This window comes from Etheostoma cragini, chromosome 8 (genome assembly GCF_013103735.1).
Source record: "Etheostoma cragini isolate CJK2018 chromosome 8, CSU_Ecrag_1.0, whole genome shotgun sequence".
Lineage (NCBI taxonomy): Eukaryota > Metazoa > Chordata > Actinopteri > Perciformes > Percidae > Etheostoma > Etheostoma cragini.
Window position 1 is genome coordinate 3,602,977 of NC_048414.1, and position 27,732 is coordinate 3,630,708.

General features: G+C 39.2%; 1 protein-coding gene across 1 annotated transcript in view; it reads right to left on the reverse strand.

Annotated features, from left to right (window-relative positions):
• The window catches only part of eif4g2b (eukaryotic translation initiation factor 4, gamma 2b), an 85,352-nt gene that overhangs the window by 23,674 nt on the left and 33,946 nt on the right, over positions 1 to 27,732 (reverse strand). Inside the window, exons 2-3 of the mRNA XM_034879028.1 lie at positions 6,540 to 6,648; positions 3,473 to 3,538 (exon numbers count right to left, since the gene is read on the reverse strand). Of these exons, the coding sequence (XP_034734919.1) occupies positions 3,473 to 3,538; positions 6,540 to 6,648 (175 nt within the window). The remainder of the gene's footprint in view (positions 1 to 3,472; positions 3,539 to 6,539; positions 6,649 to 27,732) is intronic.

The following is a 27,732-nucleotide window of genomic DNA, read 5'->3' on the forward strand; positions in this document are numbered from 1 at the left end:
CGAGAGCGAGAGAGAAAAAAAAAAAGCAGAATATGGTGATACCATGGTTGGTACATAAAAATACACTGCACTTGAAATACAGTTCTTGTTCTAGCACAAAACCCTTTAACTCTAGCACTGCCAGGATTTTTGGGGATACTATAAACCACCAAGTCCAACGCCCCAGGGCTCTGTATCCTGTTGTCGTAGCTGATGGGTCATCTCTATAAATCTGAGTTTGTTAGAGTTTAACATACTTTATGCAGCATTTGTCACACACGCAAAGCACAAGTCTTAATGAAATGTTTTGTCTGAGGTTTTTATTGTGTAGTCATTTCATGCTTAAGCCTTTAACACACTTGTTAAAGTCACCTTCTCTCACAGTGATCTTCCATGTCAGACTCATTCATGTTCACAGGTGGAGAATTACCTTCTTAGAACAAGAAACATGAGGTTGTCAGAGGTAATGTGACGAAATAGATGAACAGTCTATTGGCATATATGTGTTTTGCCTAGTTATTTTATTCACGCCTTATTGGATCATGTTTGATTTAATAATCAAAGGGTGACTCAAGATCGTGATTATGATTAATCGTGCAGGCCTGCATGCAACTAAATCGTACTTCCCGAAAAACATCTATTTTCTGGCTGATGCTGTTTTGAGTTGTAAGCAGCCTATAAACTGCAGTGTTGAACATTAAATGCATAAAACAAATGCTGATCTGTGTAATCAATTACAGCTAGCGCACAACCGGGCCGATATTACCGGCCGATGTTAGGCATTTACCAAACTAGCGGTGTCGGCATTTATAATGGCCGATAAATTCTGATTAATGAATATTTAAAAAATAAAATAAAAACCATGTTATGAGTGTTGGTGCTGCATAGTTTGTCCTCCAGAGGGCGCTCTGGCAACACTTTTTTTTGTTAATGTGTTTTTGTTCAAAAGGACTTTAAGTCTCATATCTTAAGTTTGTTTATATATATATATATATATATATATATACACACACGATTTTTAAATAACCAAATATTTGTATCGGTATCGGCCTTATAAAATCCTTTATTGGGCAGGCTCGAATTACAGCATTTTATTTTGGTAAGCAGACTACATGGTGCAAATGATAACATCACATTTAGTTAAAAAGGACAATAAGTCCCTCAGCATTTACAGTATATTTGTCCCTCCATCTCTCCCTACACAGTGTGTCTTTTAGTTCAACAGTCAACATACAACTTGCCATCTGATCGCGCACATCCACACCAACCTAAAAAAATAATACAATTTAGAAACGTTAGTGTTTTGGTCAAATGAGTCATAGAAATGACATTCCTGATACTATATCGTATAGTGCAAACACGGGACTTGTCAAAACAGAAAGTGGGAATAGTTTCATTTGGGAAATTTTATAGATATGAAAAGGATGAATATTGTGGGCCTACATACCTTAGTGTGATTCTAAGTGATTCTAAGTGCATATGAGTGAGTGTTGGCATGCAAATGAGTTACTATGTTCCATTCATTGTCTCAATGCGCTGTACAGCCATCATGCAAATGCATCAATTTTACAGCGGATGGGAGAGCCAACGTTATCGCTGCTGCTCCTGGCGAATAAAAAAACATCCAAAAGCCCCCTCGGTTTAGTTTTCTTAACACTGTCCCGTCCTTAGCTGATTTCCGACAGGAGGGATTTTTGCAGTTCTTAGAACATAACGTTCCTAGTATCCTCTTTTTCTTGTGTACCGACTAGACCGGTTTGGGAATTATTAAATTCCTTTGGCCACAGTTCCTGTAACTCTTTCAGCTCCTACTTCACGTTTTTCCCCTTTTCCGCATAGTGGTGGTTAGATGGCTATGTTATGGCAACAAAAGGTCAGTTCCAATGGCCATTTGGCCAGTTTGAACGCAAACGAAAAAAAATGGTTTTGGGGGAGAGTAGTTAGTAAATGTTTAGAAGTGGACTGTTGCTATAACTACGTTCCTGTAGCTACTTGGTTGGAAAGACGCCATTATGACTGAATACAGGCATGTGCAGAAAAGGTATGTAGGGAACATTAGTGCAGGAGGGGAAAAAGAAAGAATGACCGAATAATTTAAACAAGTGTAAATCACAATGTATTTACCACTTATTTTAAAAGTGAGTGAACACTCAAATGGTACTACTACAAATGGTGCACTACCAGAACTATCAACTTGTGTCCAACTTGCACAGAAAGGCCACAACAACAAAAAAACAAATCTCCACAATACTTAAAATAAAATGTCCTCTATACTATTACCATTAAAATGTCATATATAACATTTATAGCTAAAATTTAGGCTATTATTAATCTTACTGCACTACTCAGGCCAGTGACACCATCAGCATGTGGTTGTTGCTATTGCTATTATTATTATTATTATTATTATTATTATTATTATTATTATTATTATTATTATTATTATTATACGCTCTGGCCACTAAAGGGCATTCCAACTATAGCCTCAAAAAGGGGCCCATACAACACAGCGGTTTTCCATGGAAATCCAGAGTTCTCGCGAGAGCACAATTTCAATTTGCTCAGCAAGTTACTCTGGCATCAAGTAATGCTGTCCTTGTAGCCGAGCTACACCAATCACATCGGTGTATGTGATATTCGCGGGCCAGAGGCCAGCTGCACCAATAACATCAGTGTTTGTGAAATAGGCGGGCCACAGGCAAGCTAAACAGAGGACGACAGTTTAATCTACCAGTTAGCGCCGCTGGCGGCTAAGCGTATGGGGCTCTGGATACTTCACCCTGTTTGTTGTTGGGATTGGTTGTAGTCTTATTCAATTGCGTGCAGTGAGATTTTCATATGGACGATTGGTGCCGCCCTTCGAGATGGCCGACATTCATTACTCAATGCCAAACTGTTTACTTAAAAAAAATAATTCACAATCGTATTGCGATTCAAGCTCTAAAGATTTAAAATTGATTCACAGAATCATAATTTCCATTTTTTAATAGTGTGTATGCTATCACATGGGAAAAGCAACACCATACATAGTGTGATTAGTTGTTTTTAAAATCAAGACGGTTTTGAAATCAAAAATAGTAACACTATTTTAAAAAAAATAACACCATATGAATTCTATTTGACCATGGGTATTTGTTCCGACTGAAATCGCTGAATGAAGACAATAATGCACCGTCAAAACAATATTTGTCCCTTCAGATAAGTGGGAGTACCCGTTGCAAGGCTTTTAAAACCCTTTCCTTTTTTTCTACCCTAAGTTGTAAAAATAAGCCCACGCTGCCCGGTTAGTAAACATGCATGTGCTAGCTGCAGTTAACTGACATCATGTCCTAACGGGACTTTAGTGTATTCAAATGAAAGTGTCCTGGAATTCTTTAAATCAACAAAGTTGTGTGGTCCACTTTTTCTGCAGTGGGGGAAACTACTAGTGCCATCGTGGTAACAATTAAATCTGTATACTTTGAGTGTGCGCCAGGAAAATTCAATGACAAACCTGTTGCCGACAGTCTTGGGATAGTGCTGAGGTGCGCCCCTACCACCTCCTCCCCCCGAAGAAGCACTGTAGAAGCAAACACAAGGAAGGGAACACTTTACATGCCTGCAACACTACGGAAGCTCAAAGATGAATTGTTCCTCTTATTCATTCATTTAGGCATTATTCACACCCATAAAAACTCAGGAGAAACCGCCATTGCTTACAAATGGGTTGAATTTACACACCCCCAAATGCACAATTAAAACTCATCTGTAAGAATACAATACAAATCAGCCATAAAGATATTTCTGTCCAATGTGTTATATATACACACACTGTAGATTGGACTATTAACTGGGTGAATTTGCATGTGTATTAAGGAAGATAGTTTAGGTTATATAACTGATGTTAGAAAACCAATGAACCATTGACTTCAACTGAAAAGTAGGAATAATTGCTTGGCCTGCCTAATAGCTTCATTAATAAACACTGAATGATGCCTTTTCAAGTGACTGTCACAATCAACTGTTGTAGAGTGAGAGATGCAATGCAGTCATACAGCAACACCAAAAGCAGCCCATCTAAGGTGATGGCGTGTGCATTGATGCACGAGTCAGTCAACAGAGTGGAACAAAGCCGAGGAGTCTCTACATGTAGCTTGGGTTCGACCAATGTTGTATCTTTCATAGATAGACACTAACCAAAAAATAAATAAAAAATAACTTTATTCTTAATAGTAGGAGCTGTGGACAGCTATTTATACAACGTGCAGGGGGAAACTTGTAGTTCAGTATCTTGCCCAGGAACACTTTAGCATCTGGCCGACAAAGTATAGTTACAGGAATGTAGTTTTAAGAACAGTCCACTTCTAAACAGTTCTACTAATGACTTTCCCCCAAAAGTGGTTGTGTCATCTGCACCGGCCAAGTGGCCATAGGAACTGGTAGGAGGGGTACGGGAGTGATGAAAGCATGGCAACGCTCTTCATAGCGCCGTCACTTGACTTTAGCGCCACATACAACAAACCACGGTGGTGTTTAAAGACTAGGCAGGAGGACTTAACAGAGAACACAGAAGACAAAGGCTCCAGCAACATATAATAAATATAGGTTATATGATGGAAGGAGATAGAAGAGCAGAGCACAACAGGCAAACAAAAGAATGGGTAAGTTTAACTAGCATTAACAATTAGCTGGTTCAATGTGTGGTGTTTGTCTTATGAGTTAGCATACGTAGGCAAATTGCAACAGACAGTGAAGAATATGTATCGTTTGTGTTTCAGACGTTGCTAGGTCACTAAGGGTTCCGATGTCAAAAAGGGAAAAGACCTTGCTCTGAAGCACGAGTTGAAAGAGTTACAGCAATTGTTGCCAAAGGAATTTAATAATCGCCAATTTGGTCCTGTCGGAACACGAGAAAAAGGGGATCTAGGAACGTTATGTTCTGGGAACTGAAAAATACCTCCGGTTGGAAAGAGCCTTTTGACATATAGTTCTGCAATTTCCATATATGAATGTATTATTTAATTAGCACTAATTTGGTTTTCTGTTTTGTGCCTTACAAGTTTATCCGCTTCCACCTTTCAGCGGGGCAGTTTGGTCAGCATTTTCCTTTTTCATGTTTGAGTTCAAGCAAATCTCCTTTCTGCTACTTTAATTTTTATTGTTTGCACAGCTTTGCAATGATTTTTTGTATGATTTTGTAACTGGCTTTCATTTGATTCTTTTGGAGAATATGTCATTGATGAACCCAAGTTTGAGAGTTGCTGATTTCATGCTTACAAATCTACTGTAAATTTCAATCAGCAGAAAGCATGCACTGTAAACCTAAATTATCAGAAGACAAACTAATAGTGATCAGTAGTGAAAATCATCATTAGATTCGTCATGATTTAGGATAATGGATTGGATGACACATAACATAGCTTCAATGACCAAAACACTATGTGATGCCCAAAAGCTATGGTGACATGCATGGTTTCAGGTGCAGTTGAAAAGCAGAACAGGTCATTGTTTACACTAAGTGCTCTGCTGTGGTTGGCTTATAGACATCATGGACTATTTATACTCAAAGATTCCATGACAGTGTGATGAACTGCAAGTCAATGAAGCCTATCAGCTGGTGACTGGGACTGAATATTTGTATATTCAGGGTGTCCGCAAGCCTAGTGAAATTGTATTAAAGTAGAGTTGGGCGGTCTCCAAATTTTGATATTGTCAAGTTCCTCCATATTTGACTGTGGTATACGGTATTAGCGTGAAATTATGACATAAGGCTCAGACGGTGTCCCCAAACTGTTGGCTTGTGCCTACACCGTTCAGAAACTGAAAAGCAAACACTAATACAGAAACACCTCTCCTTTCTCATGAGGTTGGAACCCAAAATGTTGCCAAACTGCAGAAATTGTGTTTTTCTTTGAGACCAGGTTGCCCCCCCACCACCACCACAATGTCACGTGATGACAAACTCACATAAGCATTTTCAGGCATTAAATACATTTTTAATCCTTGTCTCCTACATAAGTGCATTGCATTTGATTTAATGACTTATTGAAACCGATACCGTTGCTATTCTTAAGACCCTGCAGTGTACCATATTACCACCCAACCCTATATTCAAGGCATTTTTTAAACATTTGAATCATCAACCAATTTGTCAACTGCCAATAACTGCCATAACATGTGAAACTCGAAGGTCCACGATAAAATGGCAACCTTAAATCTCCCCCCGCTAAAGTGTACATTTAACATCCAGTATCCCAAATCATTTAAAGCTTCGATCTGGACATTTTAAAACTAAATCCACAGTGTGAGACATCCTGTTGACAGCGCTGCCAGCACCAATATTTAACCAACAGGACAGAAATCCTCCCATGTACACTATGTCTACCCTGCCCCTCTTTTCAAAAGGTCTCACAAAGAGAAGTGTCTGACAGCCATTTTGAGCTTTCCAACATCCTGTTTTGTTCTAAAGGCCGGAAGTTCCTGCCCAACAGGCAGAGCTAGCGAAGGGCTAAGCATGGAGAAAAGAAAGAAAGAAAGAGATGCCCTTGTTGTTATTTTCTGTTCAAGCTTTGGTTTATTACCTGAAACGAGAAGCACCCCCTTCTGCAATCGCACTCTCCACTTTGGCGGCTTGACAATGAAGAATACTCAAAAGAATAATAATAACAGGAGGGGATGGGGGAAACGGTGCTGAGGAAGAGAAAAAGGGAGTGTAATTAGTAATTGCTTGGGGAAAACAACGCATATTCATTGGCTACGAGACTAAATAAGGCAGGGTGAGTTGTCCAACATGATGTCATTTTGCCAACTGTAGCCAGATCTTTGTTATAGGCCTTGCCACTCATGAGAAAACAAATTATAAAAGCAACACACGTACTTAAGTAAATTAAAAGCAGATACGTCACACACTACACATTAGTGTTGATGAGCTTACTTGGCACAATGACAGCAAATGACGTTCACCAAAAAGCACTTTATTTACACGGGAGTTCATTAGATTTGTATATTTTCAAGGCCTAGGGTTTTACCCCCTATCTTTCGCGGCTGTGTGTATTTATACACATTTTATTATTGTAGACTTTCTTTCTGTCCTAAATAACAAACGTGTTTATAAAAACCAAAACGTAATTCTGTAATTCAGGGCTCTTCTTTGCTGTGCTGCAACAAATCAAAAGGTGCGTCAGCTAACTGGCTAACAACTAATTAGCTAGCAAGGTTTGGTAAAACCTACGTTACGACATTTGGTCAGATTTCTTTTTTTTAAACCACGTTTGATTATACATTTTTAAGCAATTTGCAAATGGTTTCGGCGGTTGTGTAACCTTACATAAAGAGAATAGTTCACAGTTACATTGGAATAGTGTTACTGTCTAATCCGTGATGCCCTGTGTCGTTATAGTCTTAACCGAGATGCCCCATGTTGTTTTGCTATTTAACGCTAGATCGAAAACAGGAATAGACTGCAAACCTAACGTTACACCATTATGAAGTGAATTGGGGCAGGGCAGCGTGGTTAGCCGCTAATGTTTCCAGTCGACTGCATCATTCCATCATGGCTGAGACTTAACATGGAGAAAGGCCAGTTTAGAAGTGATCCTGGACCGACTCCCGTGTGAGTTAATGGGACACTCGTCATATTACATGACATTTAAAATATGCATTACTACGTTTATTTTCCTGTAAATACTAGTTCGAGTAGCTAGGCGACGACGCCATTTTCTACTTGAATCAGCTGAGCCATCGGTAAGCTAGGCTATCTGCCGGTTTGTAAACTAACGTCGATATTCTATGGTTAGCTTGAACAAGACGCTGGTTAGACATTAGTATCTTAGCCTTCTAGCTAGCAGAAGCCATTTTGGATGAGCTTTGAGGTTTTGCAAGGGAAAAAAATCTGCCTTACCTTTACAAAAGCAACTTCAGTTTTATATTGTTGTGGGACTACCAAAGAAGAAACAATACAGTTTTTAAGGGAAAACGGGGTATGCAACGGATTTCAGAAGACTTAAAAGCAGAAAGCTGACCCACAAACACACACATCAACCCGCTACAAGCTGGTGGAGAGCTCTAGAGCTTGCTGCTGCCTTATGGGGATAGAAGAGTAACCAATTTTGCATTGGTCACGTATTTTTGTTGCCATGTCAATCCTGACCAATCACAAGAAAGATATATATTTTAAGGCGTTTCAGTAACACATTTCCTCCAATGAGAAGCCGCTGTTTCTCTCAGAAACAAAAGAGGCCGATTCCTTTATTTGATTGACATAGCGTGCAATTTAAAATCTGCAGGGCGAGAAAATATATTGGCTATTTCCTCAAATTAGGCAAGATAAAGTAATTAAATTACTACTATGTACAATATCGTTTATTTCTTCAAATTATTAAAAATTAATTGACACATTTTAAATAAAAGAAGTTTGAACTATCAATAACATTAATGAATTTAGGATGTGTAGAAACACATCCTTGCTTATATTTATCATAGGAGATGAAAGCAAACAAACCGTGCATTATAGACCATTTAATAACTACCTTTGTCTTTAGCAGTTGTTTGCATCATATTATGCGATTGTCACTATTTTAGGATTTATTATTATTATTCATTACATAAAATTGAAAGTTAAAGTAGTGAAATTCATTTGTTCATTCATTCAAGTATTAGAAGCAGTGGGCAGCTATGCAGCATCCGGGGAGTCACTTACAGGATACAGTATAACAGACTTAAGCCATGGAAGACAAAAAGTTTCAATAATTATTGCGGTCAGTCCTGTTTGTTCACAGTTTATACCTTACTTGGTCAGAGCACAGAGGCATCTCACTTCACATGTGGATGGAGAACACACTCTGACTTTTCTGACCCAGCTGTCAAATGTTGTTTTTTTGGAAAGTTCATAAGTAAAAATCAGTCTATTGCTCATCTCTGTCGGTGTTTGGGTTCATGCTCGGTCAGGGACCAGTTCAGAAAGGCAGCTGGAGTTGGTCATAATAACTTTGGTGGCAAGATTATATTTATTTGTCTAGAGCAGATCTATAAGTATTCACAGAAAAGTGTATAGTGTCTTTAATTGGTAAAATAAGTAAGTTGACCACAAGAAGACTGTGTGAGTAACATCATTTCTACCACATCTGCATGTTTCCTCCCAGAAGACAATGTATGCATTTTATATCTGTTAAAGGGAAGCCGATTAGAATATGCGGCAAAATCCTCCCTTTTTTTGCTATTGACGTATATAAAAATTGTTCCTTGTTCCCGGTCCAAATTCCCCCTTATTTTTAATAATTAATTAATAATTAGTATAATTCATAATTCACGGGTGATGCATGGCAGCCTTACGACACCAGATGCTAACCACACATTTAGGAATCTTCAGGAAATAAGTGTCAGTGTTGGGAAACAAAACAACAGATTAGTGCATCACTAAAATGTTTGTGAAAATTCTTAAATGTGGACATACAAATAATCTCACTCCTGGAGTAGATTTTAATTCACGTAAATCAAACATTGGTCAAAACGTATTTTGTGTTTAATTCCAATAAATCAATAAAGGGCATACATCATGGGAAGAAAGATAGTTTGTTTCAGGGTTTAGGCTGCCTTGCACATTGCCTTGCACATTGCCTTGCTCATTGCAATTTATTTATTAATTAAGTACACACATTCTTCCTTATGAATGGGCATATCACTTCTGATGGATGCAGCAGTCATTGAACAGCTTGAACACATGACATTCTGTTTAGGAGCTCATCCACCTCTGGGCGGATGTAACCGCTGAAGAACAGTCTCTCCTGTCTTGGACACTTATAACCACCTTCATTTTTATTTTATCCACAACTGCCAGGTTTGGTGCTGCATCCATCTAGGCCAAGGGCGAGTGCAGTACATCACTCATTCTGCCTAGGAAGGCACAGGTCATGACCTCTTCTTCTCCATGCAGCCTGGGAAATAATTAGGGACCTCCATCACCCTAGGCACCCCAAATCCCCCCCTCACACTTCCAGCTAATCAACCCTCCACCTCCTCATCTTTCCTGCTCCACTATTGCCAAGAAAAGATCCGCTCCCACAAAAGGAAAAGAAGCAAGAAATCCAATGTTTTTTGTGGAATCATTAGAACACAATTCTAAATTTTGAGTCGGTGCATTAACTGATGAAAACCAGTGAAGAATATGGAAATGTCTCAGGATACAAATTATAATAACAACAACAATAACAAGTTAGCCAAGCATTGACAGACGACTACAAACTTAAATGGGATACAAATAATATAAAATATCTGGGTATCCATATTAGGGAGGATCTAGACGAATTATATGAGAATTACTACCATGTCTTGGAAAGTAAAAGGAGACCGGATCTGAACAGATGGAGAATAATACCAGATGAACCATTAAGCATGATGGAAACAATAAAAATGTTTGCCCCCTCATCATTTTTATTCTGATTCCAAGCATTACCAATAGTACCGGGATGGCAAATTAATATATGGAATAAAATTATTTCTAACTTTATTTTGAAATATAGAAAATGGAGAATCAAATTTAAAATCTTACAACAACCGAAAGAAGAGGGCGGGTTAGGTGTTCTAAATCTACAGAATTATTTTCATGCATCACAAATACACACACTAATGAAGTGAATGAAAGGGAATCCAGAAGCTAAATGGACCAATATAGAAATAGAGACATTACCATTTATGGGAAAAGCAGCACGGAAAAAACATACCGGACAGAGCCAATGTCTCAGAAATACTGTAACAAACTGGAAAAGGATATGCAAAAGCCTAAAAATCAAAAGTGAATGTATACTCAGTAGAGAAATGGTGCATGACCCAGATTTGATTCCAAACAGAAGTGATGAGGTCTTAGATCACTACTGCTCACACAATACTCAATCAATTCATATGAAATGAAAGCCTCCCGATATGATTTAGAAATTATACTTTTCAGAAGACCCGCATCTTTTTAACATACTACGTGTGACTGCCATGAGGTGACAAGTACATGGACACCAAATATACCAAAATTAAATTTCATGGCTGTCAACGACAGAGCAAACTGTAGACATGGAAAAATGAACCTTTCCAATCAGAAATCACACATACAAATGGAATAAGATATACCCCAAAGAAAAAATCTGGAAAATAAAAAACACAAGACTTGTAATAAGGTACTCCCCAAGTACCCACTCTCCTACCTTACCCTACCCTACAGTACCCTACCCATTTCTCCTTTTTTGTTTATTTTTTATTCCGTTTTGTTTTTGGTGTTTTGCAGTTATTATTTATTACGTATATATAAGAAGGGAATATGCAATTGACTCAGAAGTGTTAATGATTGTCTGGAAGGGCTGAAAGCATTGCAATAAAGTGTTAAAAAAACTTTATTTTTATTGCTTGGAAATTTAATTATCTGTCATTGAGAGTAAAATCCTTGAAGATAATTTTTACGTGAAGCACTGTAGAGGTTTTTGGAAATTCCATTTAAATGCAAATTTGATTAAACACAATGGCTGGATTTCATATGCATACCAAAAGCTCCATCAGCTACTTTAACTACGAATCAGTTGAATCAGCAGGTGGTGTTGTGCTGAAATATAAATGAAATATTACTTTAATTGAAAAGCACTAATCTATAGCTGTCTCTTAATGCCCACTATGCCTACGCATAAGAGTGTATGCAGGTTTTGGCGTCTGTCTAACAGTAGGCCTACAGCAGCTGATTTCAGCTTCCCCCTGCTCTTGTTCAAGGTGAAACTAGCTGGTGTAAATAAGCTGATGGTGGAATGTTTGCTTGAAAGGAACCCTGCAGTCATGTTCTGGGCAAGTGGAGAGAGAAAAACACAAATCTGCTGAGATGAAGGTAATGGCAAAACACGAGTGAAAGAAAGTGACTTGTGACAGTGGACAAGTGGTGTGACCAAACACAGCAATAACAATATGTACAATAGGCCGTAACAATATACATTTAGAAGAGAAATAAAAAAACAACTTTTGGAAATTAATCTTACTGCCTTAATTTAAAAAAAAAATGGAAAATCCAACCTTTTAAGGACAACAATTTTCTTTGTGAATGAACGTACGTAAATGATTAAATGTTCTTCCTTAAAATACAGGGGGCATAAATGTACACACCCCTATGTTAAATTCCCATAGAAGTAGGCACAGTTTTATATTTAAAGGCCAGTTATTTCATGGATCAGGATACTATGCATCCTGATAAAGTTCCCTTGGTCTTTGGATTTAAACTAACCCCCCTTTATCAGGTTGCATAGTATCCATGATAGTATCTATGATCCATGAAATAACTCTGCCTCTATGGGAATTTAACATAGTGGTGTGTTTACTTGTGCCCGATGTATTTTAAGGAAACACATTTATTTATTTACAATACATTATTCATTCCCAAAGAAAATTGGTGTTCTTAAAAGGGTGGATTTACCTATGTTTTTTTGTTTAAGGCATTAAGATAAATTTCCAAAATATGTTTTTTATTCCTCTTTTTAATCCACATTAGCCTGGGTGTGTAAACTTTCTCAAGCCACCGTTGAAGCAGGTATGCACACGGCTTCCCAACGAGCTTAAGCCTTTTCCCTTAGAACAAGTACACAATACAAGAAGAAACAGAATAACAATGGGAAACAAACCAAACTCTCTCAACACACACACACACACACACACACACACACACACACACACACACACACACACACACACACACACACACACACACACACACACCATGTGCATATACTGTATGTATACAGTATATCTTCATTTCTACATATATATGTAGATAAAAGGATAAAATAGATCATAATTTGCTTAGAACTGTACTAGTAGTAAATAGCAGGGGATGGGGATGTTGTGTGAGACAGAAAGGAGAAGTTCATTTATTCTTCCACCAGAGGGCAGGATGAGCCCTCCAGTTGAAGTAAAAGACATCAGAAGACTTCTGCTTTTCTCTTGCTCTGTCCTTCATTAGGATGCGCTCTCAGACTGGATCTCTCCTGAATGCTATTACATATCATAACCACTGACTTTCAACCCCTGCTGACAATAAAAATAACAATAAAACCTGCGTGTGGTAAACTCTTTTTATCTCTCTCTTCATTGTTGTCCTTCAGCCTTCCTTCAGGCAAACTTTGATCATGCACGTCTGCAGTGACCCTTCTTATTGTCTTATGAAGATACAGATCTCCGACCCAATTAGCTGTCTTTATTAAATAACAGTCCACTGGCCCTCATCAAACCACCAGCCAACCCCTCGCACCAGCCTCCACCCCCTCCCTTTTATGTTTTCACAGTACAAAGTGATTACAGATTTAATTAGCTGAGGACCTTGCCTTTATATCTATACAGATATGTGTGCAGTGTTTGGAGATAGAAGCTTCGGCTTTGTGATGATAACTTGCAGGGGAAATGAAACAATGGTGGAGCTCAAGTTATCCGAGACTACATCTACACTGAGTTCATAAAAATCACTGTCCACACTGGAACACCCTTCAATGGAAAAACCGAACCTAAACCGAGACCTAGTCAACACAGAGACCGGAGTTTATCCGAGCCAGGCCAGACAAGCCTGTGAGGGGTTGAGACTGAGTCCAGACCAAGACCGTAAGTTCTGCACGTGAGACACGACAAAATGTGGAAAATGCTAACCATAGGCACTCATCAAATGGATCTGAAAGAGACACATTCCCCCAGAACACCCACAGAAAACAAAAACCTCCTCATGGTTTAGGTAGCCAGTGTTATTGCAGACGATTTGGCCGACATCCAATCGCAGTAATGATCTTACTGTAATCCTGTGAATCACTGTATCCCTGCAGTTGTGGACTTGACTAGCCTTGAAATAAAATCCAGTGTCCTCTTTATCAGAGACCGAGACAACACAGAGTAAAAACGCGGTCAATTTCGAGAAAACACCGAGAACTTGAAAAAGTAACCTCAAGACCAATCTTGAGTACAACACTGCTCTTTATCCTCTCTGCCCCCTCCCCCCATCACCAACTATGCAGCATTTTAACATAGCTAAACTTGTTGATTTAGCTCTTTGCTTTTACATAATTTTCAGTTTCAATTGTTAGACAAAAAAAATTAACACTTGTTAACCAAGGTGAGCAGTAAGTCCTACGTTGCTGCTCTAAGACTTCATCAAATCACACAACAAGAGATTGTGTCGGACACCTTGTCACCTAGTGGATGTACTCTGTTTGGTTTAGGAGAAGGGTGGAGCCTGGGTAGAGCATGCATGAGGCAGGGCATGGCGTGGATTAAATTGCCGCCATGCAGCCGTTTTGAAAATTGGTCATGCACAAGTCTCTTGCAGTTCCTTGAATTCTTCTGGAGATATAACCGTCTGCCCCAACCTGCAGAAGTTCCAGAATCTCATGGTTTTGCCAGTTATCCACTTCTGCTCGCATCTTTGTCCAAATGGCCATTCTTCTTCACCCTGATATTTTGGTTTTCATCCTGTTTTAAGCCACATGATAAAACGTCACTACCACGCCTACTAACTCACTGTGAATTCTCAGCACAATGAGTTGATCTATTTGCACTCGGGCTCAATCGGACGTTACACAAGGGAGCTGGCATTTAATGTCCGGTCCAAACCTGTGTGAACGTCTCACCCAGGAAGTATTTTTTGAGATTTCACATGGATGGTTATGAGTCGGGACCTCCCAGAATAATGAACTTGGCCCTGACGATTGGTGGACCACCCCCCCGGGGTTGTTTCCACACGCCTCTCCCTGTTGATTTTGAGTGATGATTCTGAATTCTCTGAACAGTTTAGTTTAGTTTTAGCAGCTAGCCCCTAGCATTGTCCAATGTGCACCAGACTGTAGATTTCTGCTGGGTTTGTGACTTTTTCTCTCTCCCTGACCCCCGTACAGACCCTTTTCTGTGTTCCGATCTCCTGATGTACAAATTATGCTCTTAATATCACAAAAGACCAAACTCACACAGTCATGTCAAAACCATTCCCCAATCTAAAACATGTTATTTAAATTTTCTCTCCACAACCATCTGCCAACCCCCAGAAATTGGAGAACCACTGCTCCACACTGCACGGGGATACTGACCTTATAGATAAATTAATTGAAAACATTTCAGCCCTTGTACTGTATGATTTTCCACCCAGATTGTAATCTTTCCACTGCATGCTTAGGCGTCATGCACAGGCATGGCAGCAATCATTCTTTTATACTTTCTACTTAAGAAACGTTTACTTTTGCCATTATAGAAAGGTTTCTGCTTCCACAAATAAAGGCGAATGATTAAGAAGCAAAAGCAGACAAATGGGGTTATCTCTTCAGTCTGAACGCTGACTAAAGCTGTCACATACCTTAAGCGTCAAACTCTGTTTTTATGCGTCTTAAAAGGAGCCGTTGAAAGATCCAGGTACAGTCAAAGACCTGCGAGGGGAGCTGAGGCTTAAAAAAAAAAAACAGCGTGACCTTTTCCAAAGACGCATTTATCGCTCAGTGACAGCCACATGAGTTTTTATTGCTGCCGTTTTTGGTTGGAAACCAGGTCTGTCTGCGCGGGAAAGGTGTGTGAGGGATGAGAAATATCAGACAGTTTTAAAGAGAGAAGAGGGAAATGCAATCAACTTTCATTGCAGTTTTTATGAATTTTGTTGTTATTCCTTGATCATTTCTTGTCGCTGTATCCCAAAATATCTTCTGAAATGTTTACTGAAAGCCATGATAAAATGGGGTAAACACTTAATAATAGTTAGCCTTAATAAATCTTTAACTGATATTTTATTCTACTTAAGTTAACAGTTACTTTACTGTTAACAATGAAAGGACTTATGATGTTTACCAATTATTAGTAATATTGTAATGTGTGTTCTTTTATGAACTATCTTCAAAAACTGTAGCTAGTTAGTTAACACTTCAATAGTTGATAATTATTTGTAAACCAAAAACATTCTTTGGATGGCTATTATTAAGATACAACTAATGCTTATAACTTATTAAGAAGTGGTTGATAAAGCATCAGTAACATTCATTTAGCCCCATCACATCTTTTTTTGGCGATCTATAAAAGAGATTTTGACAATTGATTGTTTGTACACTGATAATAGATATCTAAGTAATGTTTATAGATGCTATACAAAGTCTAAAATTACTATTAACAAGATAATGTATTCATCAGATGCACCTTTATGATAGCCATCCAAATAATGTTTATTGACGGCTTATTACTCTCACATTGCCAGACCAGGGTCTGCCTGGTCCACACAGCATTCTGGGAAGGGAGAAAAACGTGCTCTGGTTTATTGGCATTTCTTTAAATCAATCATAATGGACGGAATTTCTGTCGGCATTAGATCAAATCCAGAGTGGAACATCATGGATGTAATCAATCATTAGCATGGCCTTATAAAACATATAGAATGTTATGATGTGAGCAACAAAAAACTCTTAAAATAACTAATAATTACTAAACATATATTAGTTATAATGTGTTGTTAGTTAACAGGTAAACTTACTATTTAACTGTAACTTAAGCTTAAGTTTAATTAACTATCAATTGAGCATGTCTCAGCGATGGTTATTATAAAATGTTGTCAATATTGCCATTATCTGGACCTGGGTCAGAGCGGTTTAATTATTTGTAGTAGTATACAAATCTTGACATGGTTGTGCTTCGCACCTTCCCTCACCGGCTATTTATACCAAGTTCACCTTTAACCCGCTCCTATGTGCATTCATCCATAACCTTTCAGAAAACATCGAACATTTGAATGAAACACTCCTTTGCTTTCCCCTGAGATGTGTGTGACCTTTCTCACACATTTCCCAGCCTCTATTTATCCGTGGAAGGCTTCTCTTAGCATGCTGCCCACTGTTTTTTTTTCCAGCTCCACAAGCTCTGCGTTTATACAGAATTCCTACCTGAGAGATGACTGGTGCAGCAGGGCCGGCTGTGGCTCAGTGGTAGAGCGGTGGCCTGCCAATTGGAAGGTTGGTAGTTTAATCCCTGGTGATGCAGTCACATGTCAAAGTGTCCTTGGGCAAGAAACTAAACCCCGAGTTGCCCCTGATGCTGCGCCATCTGAGTGTAAATGTGTGTGAGTGTTTATCTGATGAGCAGGTGGCCACAGTGTATGAAGGTGTTTCAATGGTGAACGGTTCCTGTATGATGTAAAAGTACTTTGACTAGTTGTTAAGACTAGAAAAGCACAAAATAAAAAAGTCAGTTTACATTGACTGTCGGCCGATGGGCACCAGGATCAGCAGAAAAAAAATCAACACTAAAGTATTTCAACATAACAAAACAGATACTGGTTGTGTACAGGAACTATACGCTATAGCTTGAAACCTTGAGTCATGTCGTTGTCATTGTCATTGTGCAACTGTTTCAGCATACTTAAACAGTTAAACATTTTGTTTTTCCCATCTTGTATATTTAATATTTAAATATTCTTTCTTATACTCTTATATTTTATTCTTATATTTTGTTATTATTATTATTATTTCATGTATATTGTATGCATGTATATTTTGTGTGGTGCTGTAACACTGTAATTTCCCATTTTTTGGGATCAATAAATATCGATCTATCTATCTATGTCAGGACTCTAAACTAGGAAGGTGGAGGCTGGGGTGGGAGGGGCAAAGTGTTGCTAGCAGCAGCAGTGGGGGAAGCAGTGCAGCAGGGACCAGTCAGGAGGGAGTCATATATAACTCTTCCTGTCAAAATCAACACGTTTGTTGATGCTCTTTATCAATGTAAATGTAAAACTTTTTCTTACGTTTTTGAAAATAATCAACACTTTTGACGCTTTATTTTTCATTGTTTGTCACTTTGACTACAGTTATTTTTGGAATGGACGGTCAATAAATAAGGAAATGATGCCTAATGTTTTAGTTACTAAAGCATATATTAGGACTTGTTTAGACTAAAATTAAAGGAATGTATGTTAAAGGATGATCACAGACTGGAATATGTCAACTTTTAATCAATACTATTTCAAAACCACTTCAATTGTTATTCAAATGCTATACAATTGAATAAGACACCCCAAAATGACCCATCATTGGGTAATTAAAAAGAACACTGACACAGGAAAAGGGGTCAATTTGCACCGAGGACGACACAAGGGTTAAAAGGGCCGCCTTGATGGGAGAATGGCTGTGATTGGTGCGTGTCTCATAGGAATGATAATTCAATCAGCAGGCCTATGACTTCCTGCTCTTGCATGAACTAATACTAAGCTTAATTTACATCGGGACACTTGACAGGTAGAGTAGGTCTAGGCCACAATCCATCATTCAGAGAGACCCAACAATTTCCCCCCAAAGAGCAAGCATTTGGTGTGACAGAGGCAAAAATAAACTTCCTTTTAACAGGCAGAACAGACACTTGGACAGACCCTGTCTCTTGGTTGGTGGCCATCTAACGCCATCTGACGCTGCCGGTTCTTCTCTTCTTCTATGTTAGGAATGTCATTGTGAGCATATGCTAACATCATTAAGGCTCAAAGCACTTCTGTGCCTCAATAGTGCATCAGAGCTGCTAGCATGGCGGTAGTAGAGTATTTTTGTCTAAGTGCCTTGCTGAATAAAATCATAATAGATAGTGTCGGCATTTGAGCTGGCAACCTTTCACTCACAAACCCTCTTATGTAAATTGGAGGCCACCGCCACGTGCATCTTCTCCCTGCTGTAATTTATGACGAGAAGTGCCTGATGTATTATGTAAGACATCCTTTTTTTCCAAACAGGCTCAGGTATGAGAATGGCAATAGGCCAAAGTCGCAAACTTGAAAACAATTGACTGTGTGCAACCCTTTAATCCGCCCCCCTTGTCCCCAGAGGGTTTAATAAAAAAAATAAAAAAAGTCTCCCATTCCCAGGCTGTCTGCCGAGTCGCTGATAAACTGTGGTACATGTGACCCTCTTCACATGCAAATCAATAATGCACTGTGATATCTTCTTTTTAATCTCCCCAGTCAATTACATTGTACCTGACAGGCTAATCTAAAAGAATACATTACTGTTTGAGTGGCCTGTGGTAAAGGGTATCGCTTCATATGAGAAACCGGTTCCCGGCTGATTGTATGAATTAGAATGCAGAAAGAAAGTGACTTCATATCAAATTTCAGACGCTACACGAGATGGGGGAGAAAAAATTCACACTACATGTAAAAGTCAACATGAGTCCATGTTTGCAAAATTTTATTCAATTTCTGGTTCATTGCAAGATGGTGATTTGTTTGGCCGACTTTTCCATAAACTTCTCTAAGTGGAACCATTGATAACGTGTCAGAGTCAAGAACAACCTGTTATTAATTACACAATATAAATAAAATATAGCTAGAGTGCAATTCCAGGATAAAGTGCAAGAGAATTACTCCACTACACTCCTTGCATTGCAGATGAACACGTTTTCTCTGTGGAAATACATATGATATTTTGTATGAAAAACTTTTCCGCAGTTTTTTTTTCTTATGAAAAAAAAAATCCTGTTTGTTTGTGTTTTTCTCTTCGCTGAGTGTCTCCCCGTCTTGGGAATGCAGGATTAAAATATTAGCACTTCCTATTCAAACTCTACCCTCTAGTTCAAAACAAAAATCAATATGAGCTCCATTATGGGAAAATGTTCAAAGAAACCCAGTCCCAAGGGTGGGGTCGCTCGCTGGGAGTATTCTGCTGTATTTAGACTTGAGGATATACTGTATACCCCTCTGACACAATATAAGACTGCCTTTGGATTGACATTTTTAAGAAGTTCACTTGAAGCTAAAGCCTTTTTTGTTGCTCAAGAATGTTCTCTGTGTGCAAAAAAAGTGTGGAATAATCCACTTTTATAGTTTTTTGTTAAGTGTTTATGATCCATGTGTTTTTGTGTGAATGTCAAGGCATGACTCCTGGCTGCGGTGTGTAATTGGTCCCTGCTGACAAATGTTTTTGGACACAGGAAGTGTCACTTTCTAAACACTAGATGCTAAGGGGCTGAAGTGGTCCGCCCCTTGATGCCGGCAGTGGAACATGTAGACAGGTCTTATACCATCAGCCCATGGTGGGACTCATCTTAGAAACAAAGAATCCATCAGCTGAGGCTAGCCAGGTAAAACTTTGACAACGAATGCAGAGCGCCGCTATACCCGTGGGTCACTTTTTTTTCTGAAATGAACAAAATGAAGATTTGTGTTCTTTCTTGCTGTGCCTTTGAAATGGTTACTCCCCGCTGACATTAAAAACAGAGCCTAAGTATGAATACACTCATTGTGTAAAATGTTTTCTTTTATCTATCAAATTGTGTTAAAAAAGGATGGACCGAAGCGGCACAAAATGGTACTCAAACACACCATTACTCTAGACCTCTGTGTTAATATTGCACCATGCCAATTACCATGCCCCATCGTTTGAGCCATCCAAACAGTAATGGGCAGCCTAACATTAGAGAGCAAAAGCATCCGTTAATCATTTCTTGCTATAGAAATAGGGGAGACTGCTGAGCAGGAAACTGGCCTTGCTGCTAATTAAAAAGCCACTGCTGGGGTCGATCCTACCCCCTCATTAAAGCCGGCTGTCCTCCCAGGCTCGGGGAAATGCTATATGTTTCTGGACTGGGCGGGCATCAAGAGAAGTAGTCAGAGGTTAGGTCTAACAACGGCCGAGGCGGCTTTGTGGAGGATTGACATCCAAGCCCAAATTAGGTTAATTTGAGGTTCTGCAGCGGGCCTGTCAAGTCCTCACAGCGTCAGGACTCCAGCAGACATGCGGCTAACAGGCAGGACAGCTCTGTGGAAAAAACATCGTGAGCTGCAGAGTTGGTGTCATACTCCGTCTGTGCCTTCGCCCTATAACTGGCCCTTCACTGACAATAAACCAGCCTGACATTTTCAGGAAAGAAATTATAGTTAATGTGTGCGAGGTGCATCTGGTTTGGATTTTCAAGGGTTTTTATAAATGCTTTGACTGACATATTGTGGCAGTCCTGGTTTGCGCCTTATTGGGTTTGCGACCATATATTATTCTCATTAGGCAAATAAATTGATTTGTTGAATTTTGGTTGAACAACTGCCATGGCACAATGGATGGCGCGTAAGAAGGGAGACATCAACATGTCTTCCTTTGATTTATGTTCAGATGAGCTATGCACAAGAAATTGGATTTCATGTCATCTCCCACGGGAGTTTTTATGTTAATATTCCAACAAGTGGATTAGAGGTTTTTCCTCATTTTGCAGCGCCATCTGAACAAAGGTACATCAACAACGGCACGCAAGCAGAAATTAACATTGACTCCACCGTCTATGTGGAAGCCCGCCTTCCCTTTTTGTTTGTGATTTTCTAAACTAACAAATTACCACCCGGTACTTTTCAAATTTACACTTGAAAGACAATTTTTTTTTCCTCTACTTCTGATGAAAGTGTTTTCAGCATTGAACTTCAAAGTGGTATAAACAAAGGGGCAGAAGTGGATGAGGAATGCTCCACTGAGCAAAATATAATTTTATGTTTCCTGGCAATGTAACCTCAATCTACTAATGATGAGATCAACAACCATTGCACTATAAGAATCTGAAAGATCACACATGATAATGCATGTGGCCTTCAACAGTGTATACATTACAGATATAAATAGAGCCGTGAATTTTATGGATATCTAATTGCTTCCACCTCGATGGTTCCCATGTATTCAAATGGCAACACCAGAACTTTTGTTGCAAATATGAATACCATCTGTCTACAGGAACTTCAGATGTGAATTTATCATTTTGTACTTTCTCCCTGTCATGGTTTCTTCTAATAAATTGATCCAGTCTTGGAACTTCCTGGGACAGCCTTAAGTAGCCCTGGAGGCCCCTATAGCCCACACATGGACACAGTATTTTTTTGCAACAATTACCTTATAACCAGAACTTCACGGGTTGGATTGCCATAAAGATCTCGCAATGATGGACTTTCCTCCACAGCGCTAAGCTTTGGACGGAGCCATGGTGCTTCTGCAAAATAGTCTCGGGAAGGGACTTGTTGGGGTGGCTCATGTGTACGTTCAAAAGTTGTTTTAGTCGTGCAACAGAACAATCTGATTGGACAGGTTGTCTAGCTAGCTGTCTGGATTTACCCGGCAGAGATCTGAAGAGCCGTAGTCCTCATGAATCCACCCGAGTTTACAATGCCAATACAACAAAAAAAAGAAAGTGACGGACCTGGCTGAAAAGAGGGACATCCGGCGGAATTTCCAGCGGCACCTGAACATCCCGGAATATGAAACGTAAAATGTGCTCGGGGTTAATTGCATTACTTTAAACCAAGACACAAACAGTTGGCATTAAATGTTGAAACCTTTGAGATTTTAACACAGCTAAACAACAGTTGACTTCAGCTACCATGAAAACCAGCGGAGGCAGCCCGGATATTTATGTCATGGTAACTCAATTTCGGTTTTAGCTGTACTCTCTGCTGTCCAAAATATTTCTACACGCTCGGTTCTCACCCTCTGAGAAAGAAATGCCTGACATTTTAAAACCCTTCGGCTTCAAGGTTGCACTTGGAGTTATTTGCATTATTACAAATGTCAATGTAATGATGAAAACGAAAAAACAACTTTCTATTTATCTCGGTTCACCACGTCTCTGTTTGGAGGTTGTTGTTCAAAGCCATTAAGAGATATGCAGTGGACTCGCTGAGCAAAGTGGTGTGACTAAAGACAAAAAGACGAAAATAAATGTGTATATATATAACAGCACTTACCCTCAAAATATGTCCTGGAGTGGAGTGAGCATCATGATTTGCAGTGAAGAGCCATTCCAGGATGATTTTTTTTCACCATCAGCAATAAATAAGTCATCAGGCCGCTTGACGAATGTTTTCCATTCAGTTGCATGCTATTTTCTATTATCAGTGCACACATAACATTATCAAATGACGTTTTGGCAAACGTTTGTGTGACTTTCACTTCCATCCTCTCTGTGTTCAGTCCTCATGGAGAAAAGACGTACCCAAGTGGCTTGTACATGGGTGTAATTAAGATGTGCGGATATGATAAGAAATCTCTCAGAAAGTTTACAAACTGAGGCAACATGAAACGGTAATATTTAATTTATGCCTCTTCCTTTCAACATTTAATGATGTCCTCAGAAGTTCTTTAGGGAGAAAAAAAAACATATTTCCATGCAAATGAGAAGACAAACACAAACAAATATGCTAGTCTCTTGGATCACCACATATCACACAGAACCAGACGCTCAGATTATTCCAATGTCTAAACAAATGTGCCCCCTTCTTTGTTTTTTGCTTTTCTGTTTAGTTTGCTGCCTTGTTTGTTTATGCAAAGAGTATTATTCTGCTCCAACAGTTATCCGGCCCATATTGTCAGACAGCGGCCAGTTCACTGCTCAAACAGAACCCGTCTGCTGTGGGGACATTGGAAGATGGGTTTTAATTCAAATAAATGAGACTAATGTGCAATTAATCTCGTACAACAACAAGGGAAATGAATTGTCTCTATTCAGCATGAAACGATTCTGATAGGAGGGAAGATTAGCTTAACAGGTACAATGACACACCGTCTGCCGTGGGGGAATCGGGGTAGTTAAATCCCGTTGGCGATTAGCCATGATTAGGTGATGGCTGATAAGCAAGTGCTGATTTGTTGTTGCGTTTGTTGATTGGAATATTGCAGAACTTTAGGCTGTGTTATTAGTCAAACAATCTGGGACATGTACAGTATATTTTATCTAACTTAGCAATTCTAATAAGTGTGTACATGTGTATCTGTGTATTTCTGGGTCTACTTTAAATCTTGGTAGTCATGGGTAAACATATCCCGATTAATGCACCTTGTCAACAACAAATCAATATTTTCTGCAGCACAGCTGTCAGAGTTTTTCACCTGCATACAGAACAGCACATGAATGACTTTTTCTGTGTTTTCTATTGTTAGCCTGGGCAAGAAGCCTTTCAATTCTGTAGCTACAAACTTGACAGAACAATAGAAGCCAACATAATGGACTCCAGAGGGATTGCAAGGAATGAAGCGTTGAATGTAGCAGATCATCACTGGTGAGGCCACTGAGGGCTTGTTTTTGTTTGTGCTGTATGAATAAAGTGTGAGTTGTGATAGTTGAGTCATTGTGTTCTGTCACTCAAAAACAAATAAAGGATACTCAGGTTTACCTTGTTGCAGCACAAAAAAAATATGCATTTCCTAAAAGTTCACAACTCTAAAATCTGTTTTTATTTCTTCTTCTTCTTTTTTTGTGGGCAATCAATTGATGTAACGTTTGACATCTAAAGTATCACTAAGTGCCCCTTAAAATCTTATTGCATGTCAGTTAGTTTTGATAATTTGGTTTTTAATGATAGGGGAATTTGATTCACTCAAGTACAATACTAGTTGGGTCACGCATTGCTAAATAATCTGGTGGCCCTGTCTTGTTGAGCGGCCCAGTGGTCTTGATTAAATGCACTAATCAATATTTGGTATCCATGTGGGATTTTTGTCCTCAAGTAGCACCACAGAGCAGTTTTTTTACGAGTGGGTCCCCGTTTTGTTTGTCGACCATCTGTAAGTTTATAGTGGCGTTACCCACTGGTGGCCTAGTGCAATCATTATGTGAACAAAGCAGGAAGTAATGCGACACCTGCTGCTTGCAAATTCATTGCAAGCAGCAGGTGGCAGCTGCCTTTTTTAATTTAATCATTTATAACATCTTACCAATGCTTTATAAATGGTTTATAACCAAATGAATACAATGATAAAGCATTTACAACCCATTTATAAGGTAGCCCTATTGTACACAGCATTTTTATGCATCAGGGCTGGAAAAATATTATTCTGGACATGAGGAAAACACCCGCGACCCGATACCGGATAAGCGGTCGAAGATGGATTGAGATGGATGGATGAGGAAAACAGTGATTATTGTGTTGTGAGAAAATCATGTCTTCTGTGTAATCCCTGTGGTCAAAGACAAACAGATAAGAAAAATACTGCACACATTAATGTACATTAACTATTAAAAAGACACACACACAACAAAAATTCAGCTTTACTGTTTTCCACACCATTAGCAATTCAGCTTGTATGCTGTTTTTGCGCTGTCTGCATTATCATCCTTCGTTGTTGAAATATGGCGTGTTTCCATACCATCAACCCAACTGGGAACAGCACGGGTGAAAGACTGTGTTGTCACGCAGTACATAGACACATATCAAATGGCACACAGGGACCACACTCTGCACTGGCGCTGCTGTCAAAAAATACATTATGACGGGTGAGTTTGAGTCATTACCTCTGAATGTTTGCTGTCATGCGCTATGATGCATGGAGTCTTAGTGGGCAGCCAATCAGTGCTGGCTGCTGTTTGCATTAATTACTCGTTATGACTGGGCACTCCTCGGTTAATGAGACTCGATGCACCATTGTATTTTGTTTTGCTCTTGCGATTAATCATTTAATAGTTAGTTAGTGGTGAAGGGGGGGCTATCTGTTGCCAGAACACCAGGCCTGTGCCCTTCTCATACTGAAAAACATAGCGCTGCATCTCCGAATCAAAAGTCCTGTCAAACCATTTACTGGACTCACTTTATACTACTTGCCAAATTAATGTAGACCAACCATATATAAAGGGGCGAAGCAACGAATAGTAGTAGCGCCTCTCAGGCCGTCCTGCATCCCGCTGTGTCATCAACGCAACATGGCAGCTCTGCAGCAATGTTGCTGAGAGACCTACAGCCTCAAATAAGAGATCACAAACCTGAGTTTCTGCTAAGCCCAAGCATATCATACTGTATAAGGAGGATGTCGTGAGAAATGGTTGGTGGGAGGAGACGTGACAAAGGTTGACAACTCTGACTAAGAATAGGTTTTGTTAGGTTCAACGCTGAGCCCTGCTGTTAAGTCAAGGCAAAGGCATACCACAATATATTATTACCTTTGTAGGTATTAGCAATGGCTTAACGAATAATGTCAAGGACTACATGATGTCTCCTTTCAGAAAAGGTCAGGAGGCCCCAGAGTGCATAGAGAAACAGACAAAAACATGAGTCACCTAAAAAGTATAACGCAGATTCAAAATGAGAATAACAAACATGTACTTAGTCTGGATCTGCATTAGGATTCCCGACGTTGGAGGATAACCATGTTTATTTTGAGGCCCACTGAGGTGTGGCCCTTCAAATTCATTGCATTGCTGTTCAGACATCCGTAGGCAAAACACCATCCAGTTTTGCAGGATCACTTCAGAGTAAAAAGCTACACCTGTCATCTGGGTTACAACTGCTCATCGCAGTCACGCCAAATGGTCTACACCTAGAAGAATTTGGCATAAGATTACAGGAGAAGGTACGGAAGAGGATTAGGGTCCAATGTGAAAAAAATCTATTGAGTTCTGAATTAAAAATCAGGATTCTGAGAATAGGGTTAAAAAAAAAAGGAAATTAAGTTTAAAATAATTTTTTTGACTTACAAAAAATGTCAAGTCACACTTCTAACTGTTTTCCTTCAGAATTCTGACTTGAAACTAAGAACTAAAATACGTTTTTTTTCACGTGGTCCTAATCCTCTTTTGTAAGATTGGAATAGCACGTGAAATCAATAACAATTTGCAGGTGACGTTTTCATGGCAGAACTTTACAATTTCAGTTATCCTACTAACTACTAGACAAAGAGAAAAGGACAGACGTCACAGCGTCTTTGGCAGAAACAAAACAAAGTGTGTTTAGTCACTGAGTTTTGAGGTACACTGCACTTTTTAAGTCTTTGCAGTCATAGGATATAGGAGTACCTTCGCTTCACGTCTTGATGTCAACTGTGAGGTTGCGGGACATTGTGTGACATCTGATGTTAGAATTGCCAGAGACACATGAATTAGAGTGTGAATTGCTTAGAAACTGCGCAGAGAGGAATGTCAGGACCTTGGCGGCTTCACAACAATTCACACCTTCAAGTGACTCTGACTCGTCACATACGAGACATCACAGACAGACACTAAAGTGCCAGAGACTCTTCGTCAGTCAGTAACACATCATCAAAACTAAACTGCAAGTCAATGCTTTTGCCTTTGACGTTCAACTGACACTCAAGCAGAGTTCATTATTCTGTGAAACTATATTTTTACTGCATTACATTTCATGTTAGTCAAATGTATTTAACACCCTTCCCCATTCTCCATACACCTGCACCCCTGCAAAAAAGGGGTGCAGGTGTTGTTTTTGTTGTTGTTGTGTTTCTGACACTCTGCACCTAACATGTGTGTAAAATAAGGTTTACAATCCAAAATGTATGAAGTGGAATATCTAGACAACCTGATATAAACACGTGTTGAAAGTTGACGTGCAGAAAATGCAGTATGTGCGATTCTGCTGCATATATTTTAAATGCTAAACAAGGTTGTAAACAATCCAGACTTTGCAAACGTTCTATGAGGAAGGAATTACATTCAGCACATCTGTCAGATTTCAAGGATACACTCAGTTTGTTCTGGTGAGTAACGCTGAATGGCAACATAACCTTTGAAAACGCCTTAAAGTCGTTGTCATGTGATCACATGTGATCCCGCCAAACAACATTTTAAAGTAACTCAACATAAACTTGCACTGATTTGCTGATGCATCTTTTCCAACACAAGTTATCTCACCTTTTAATTGGATTCACCTTACACCACTTCCTGTCACCAACACCAGTAGCCCAGGAAATTGATTCACGAGTCTGTCCTTTCATTTATTATTACTTTCAGTCTTTGACAGCAATCCCAGAGCATATTCTGAAGAGATGACAATATTTTGAATAACCAGGCACATCTGTCTTC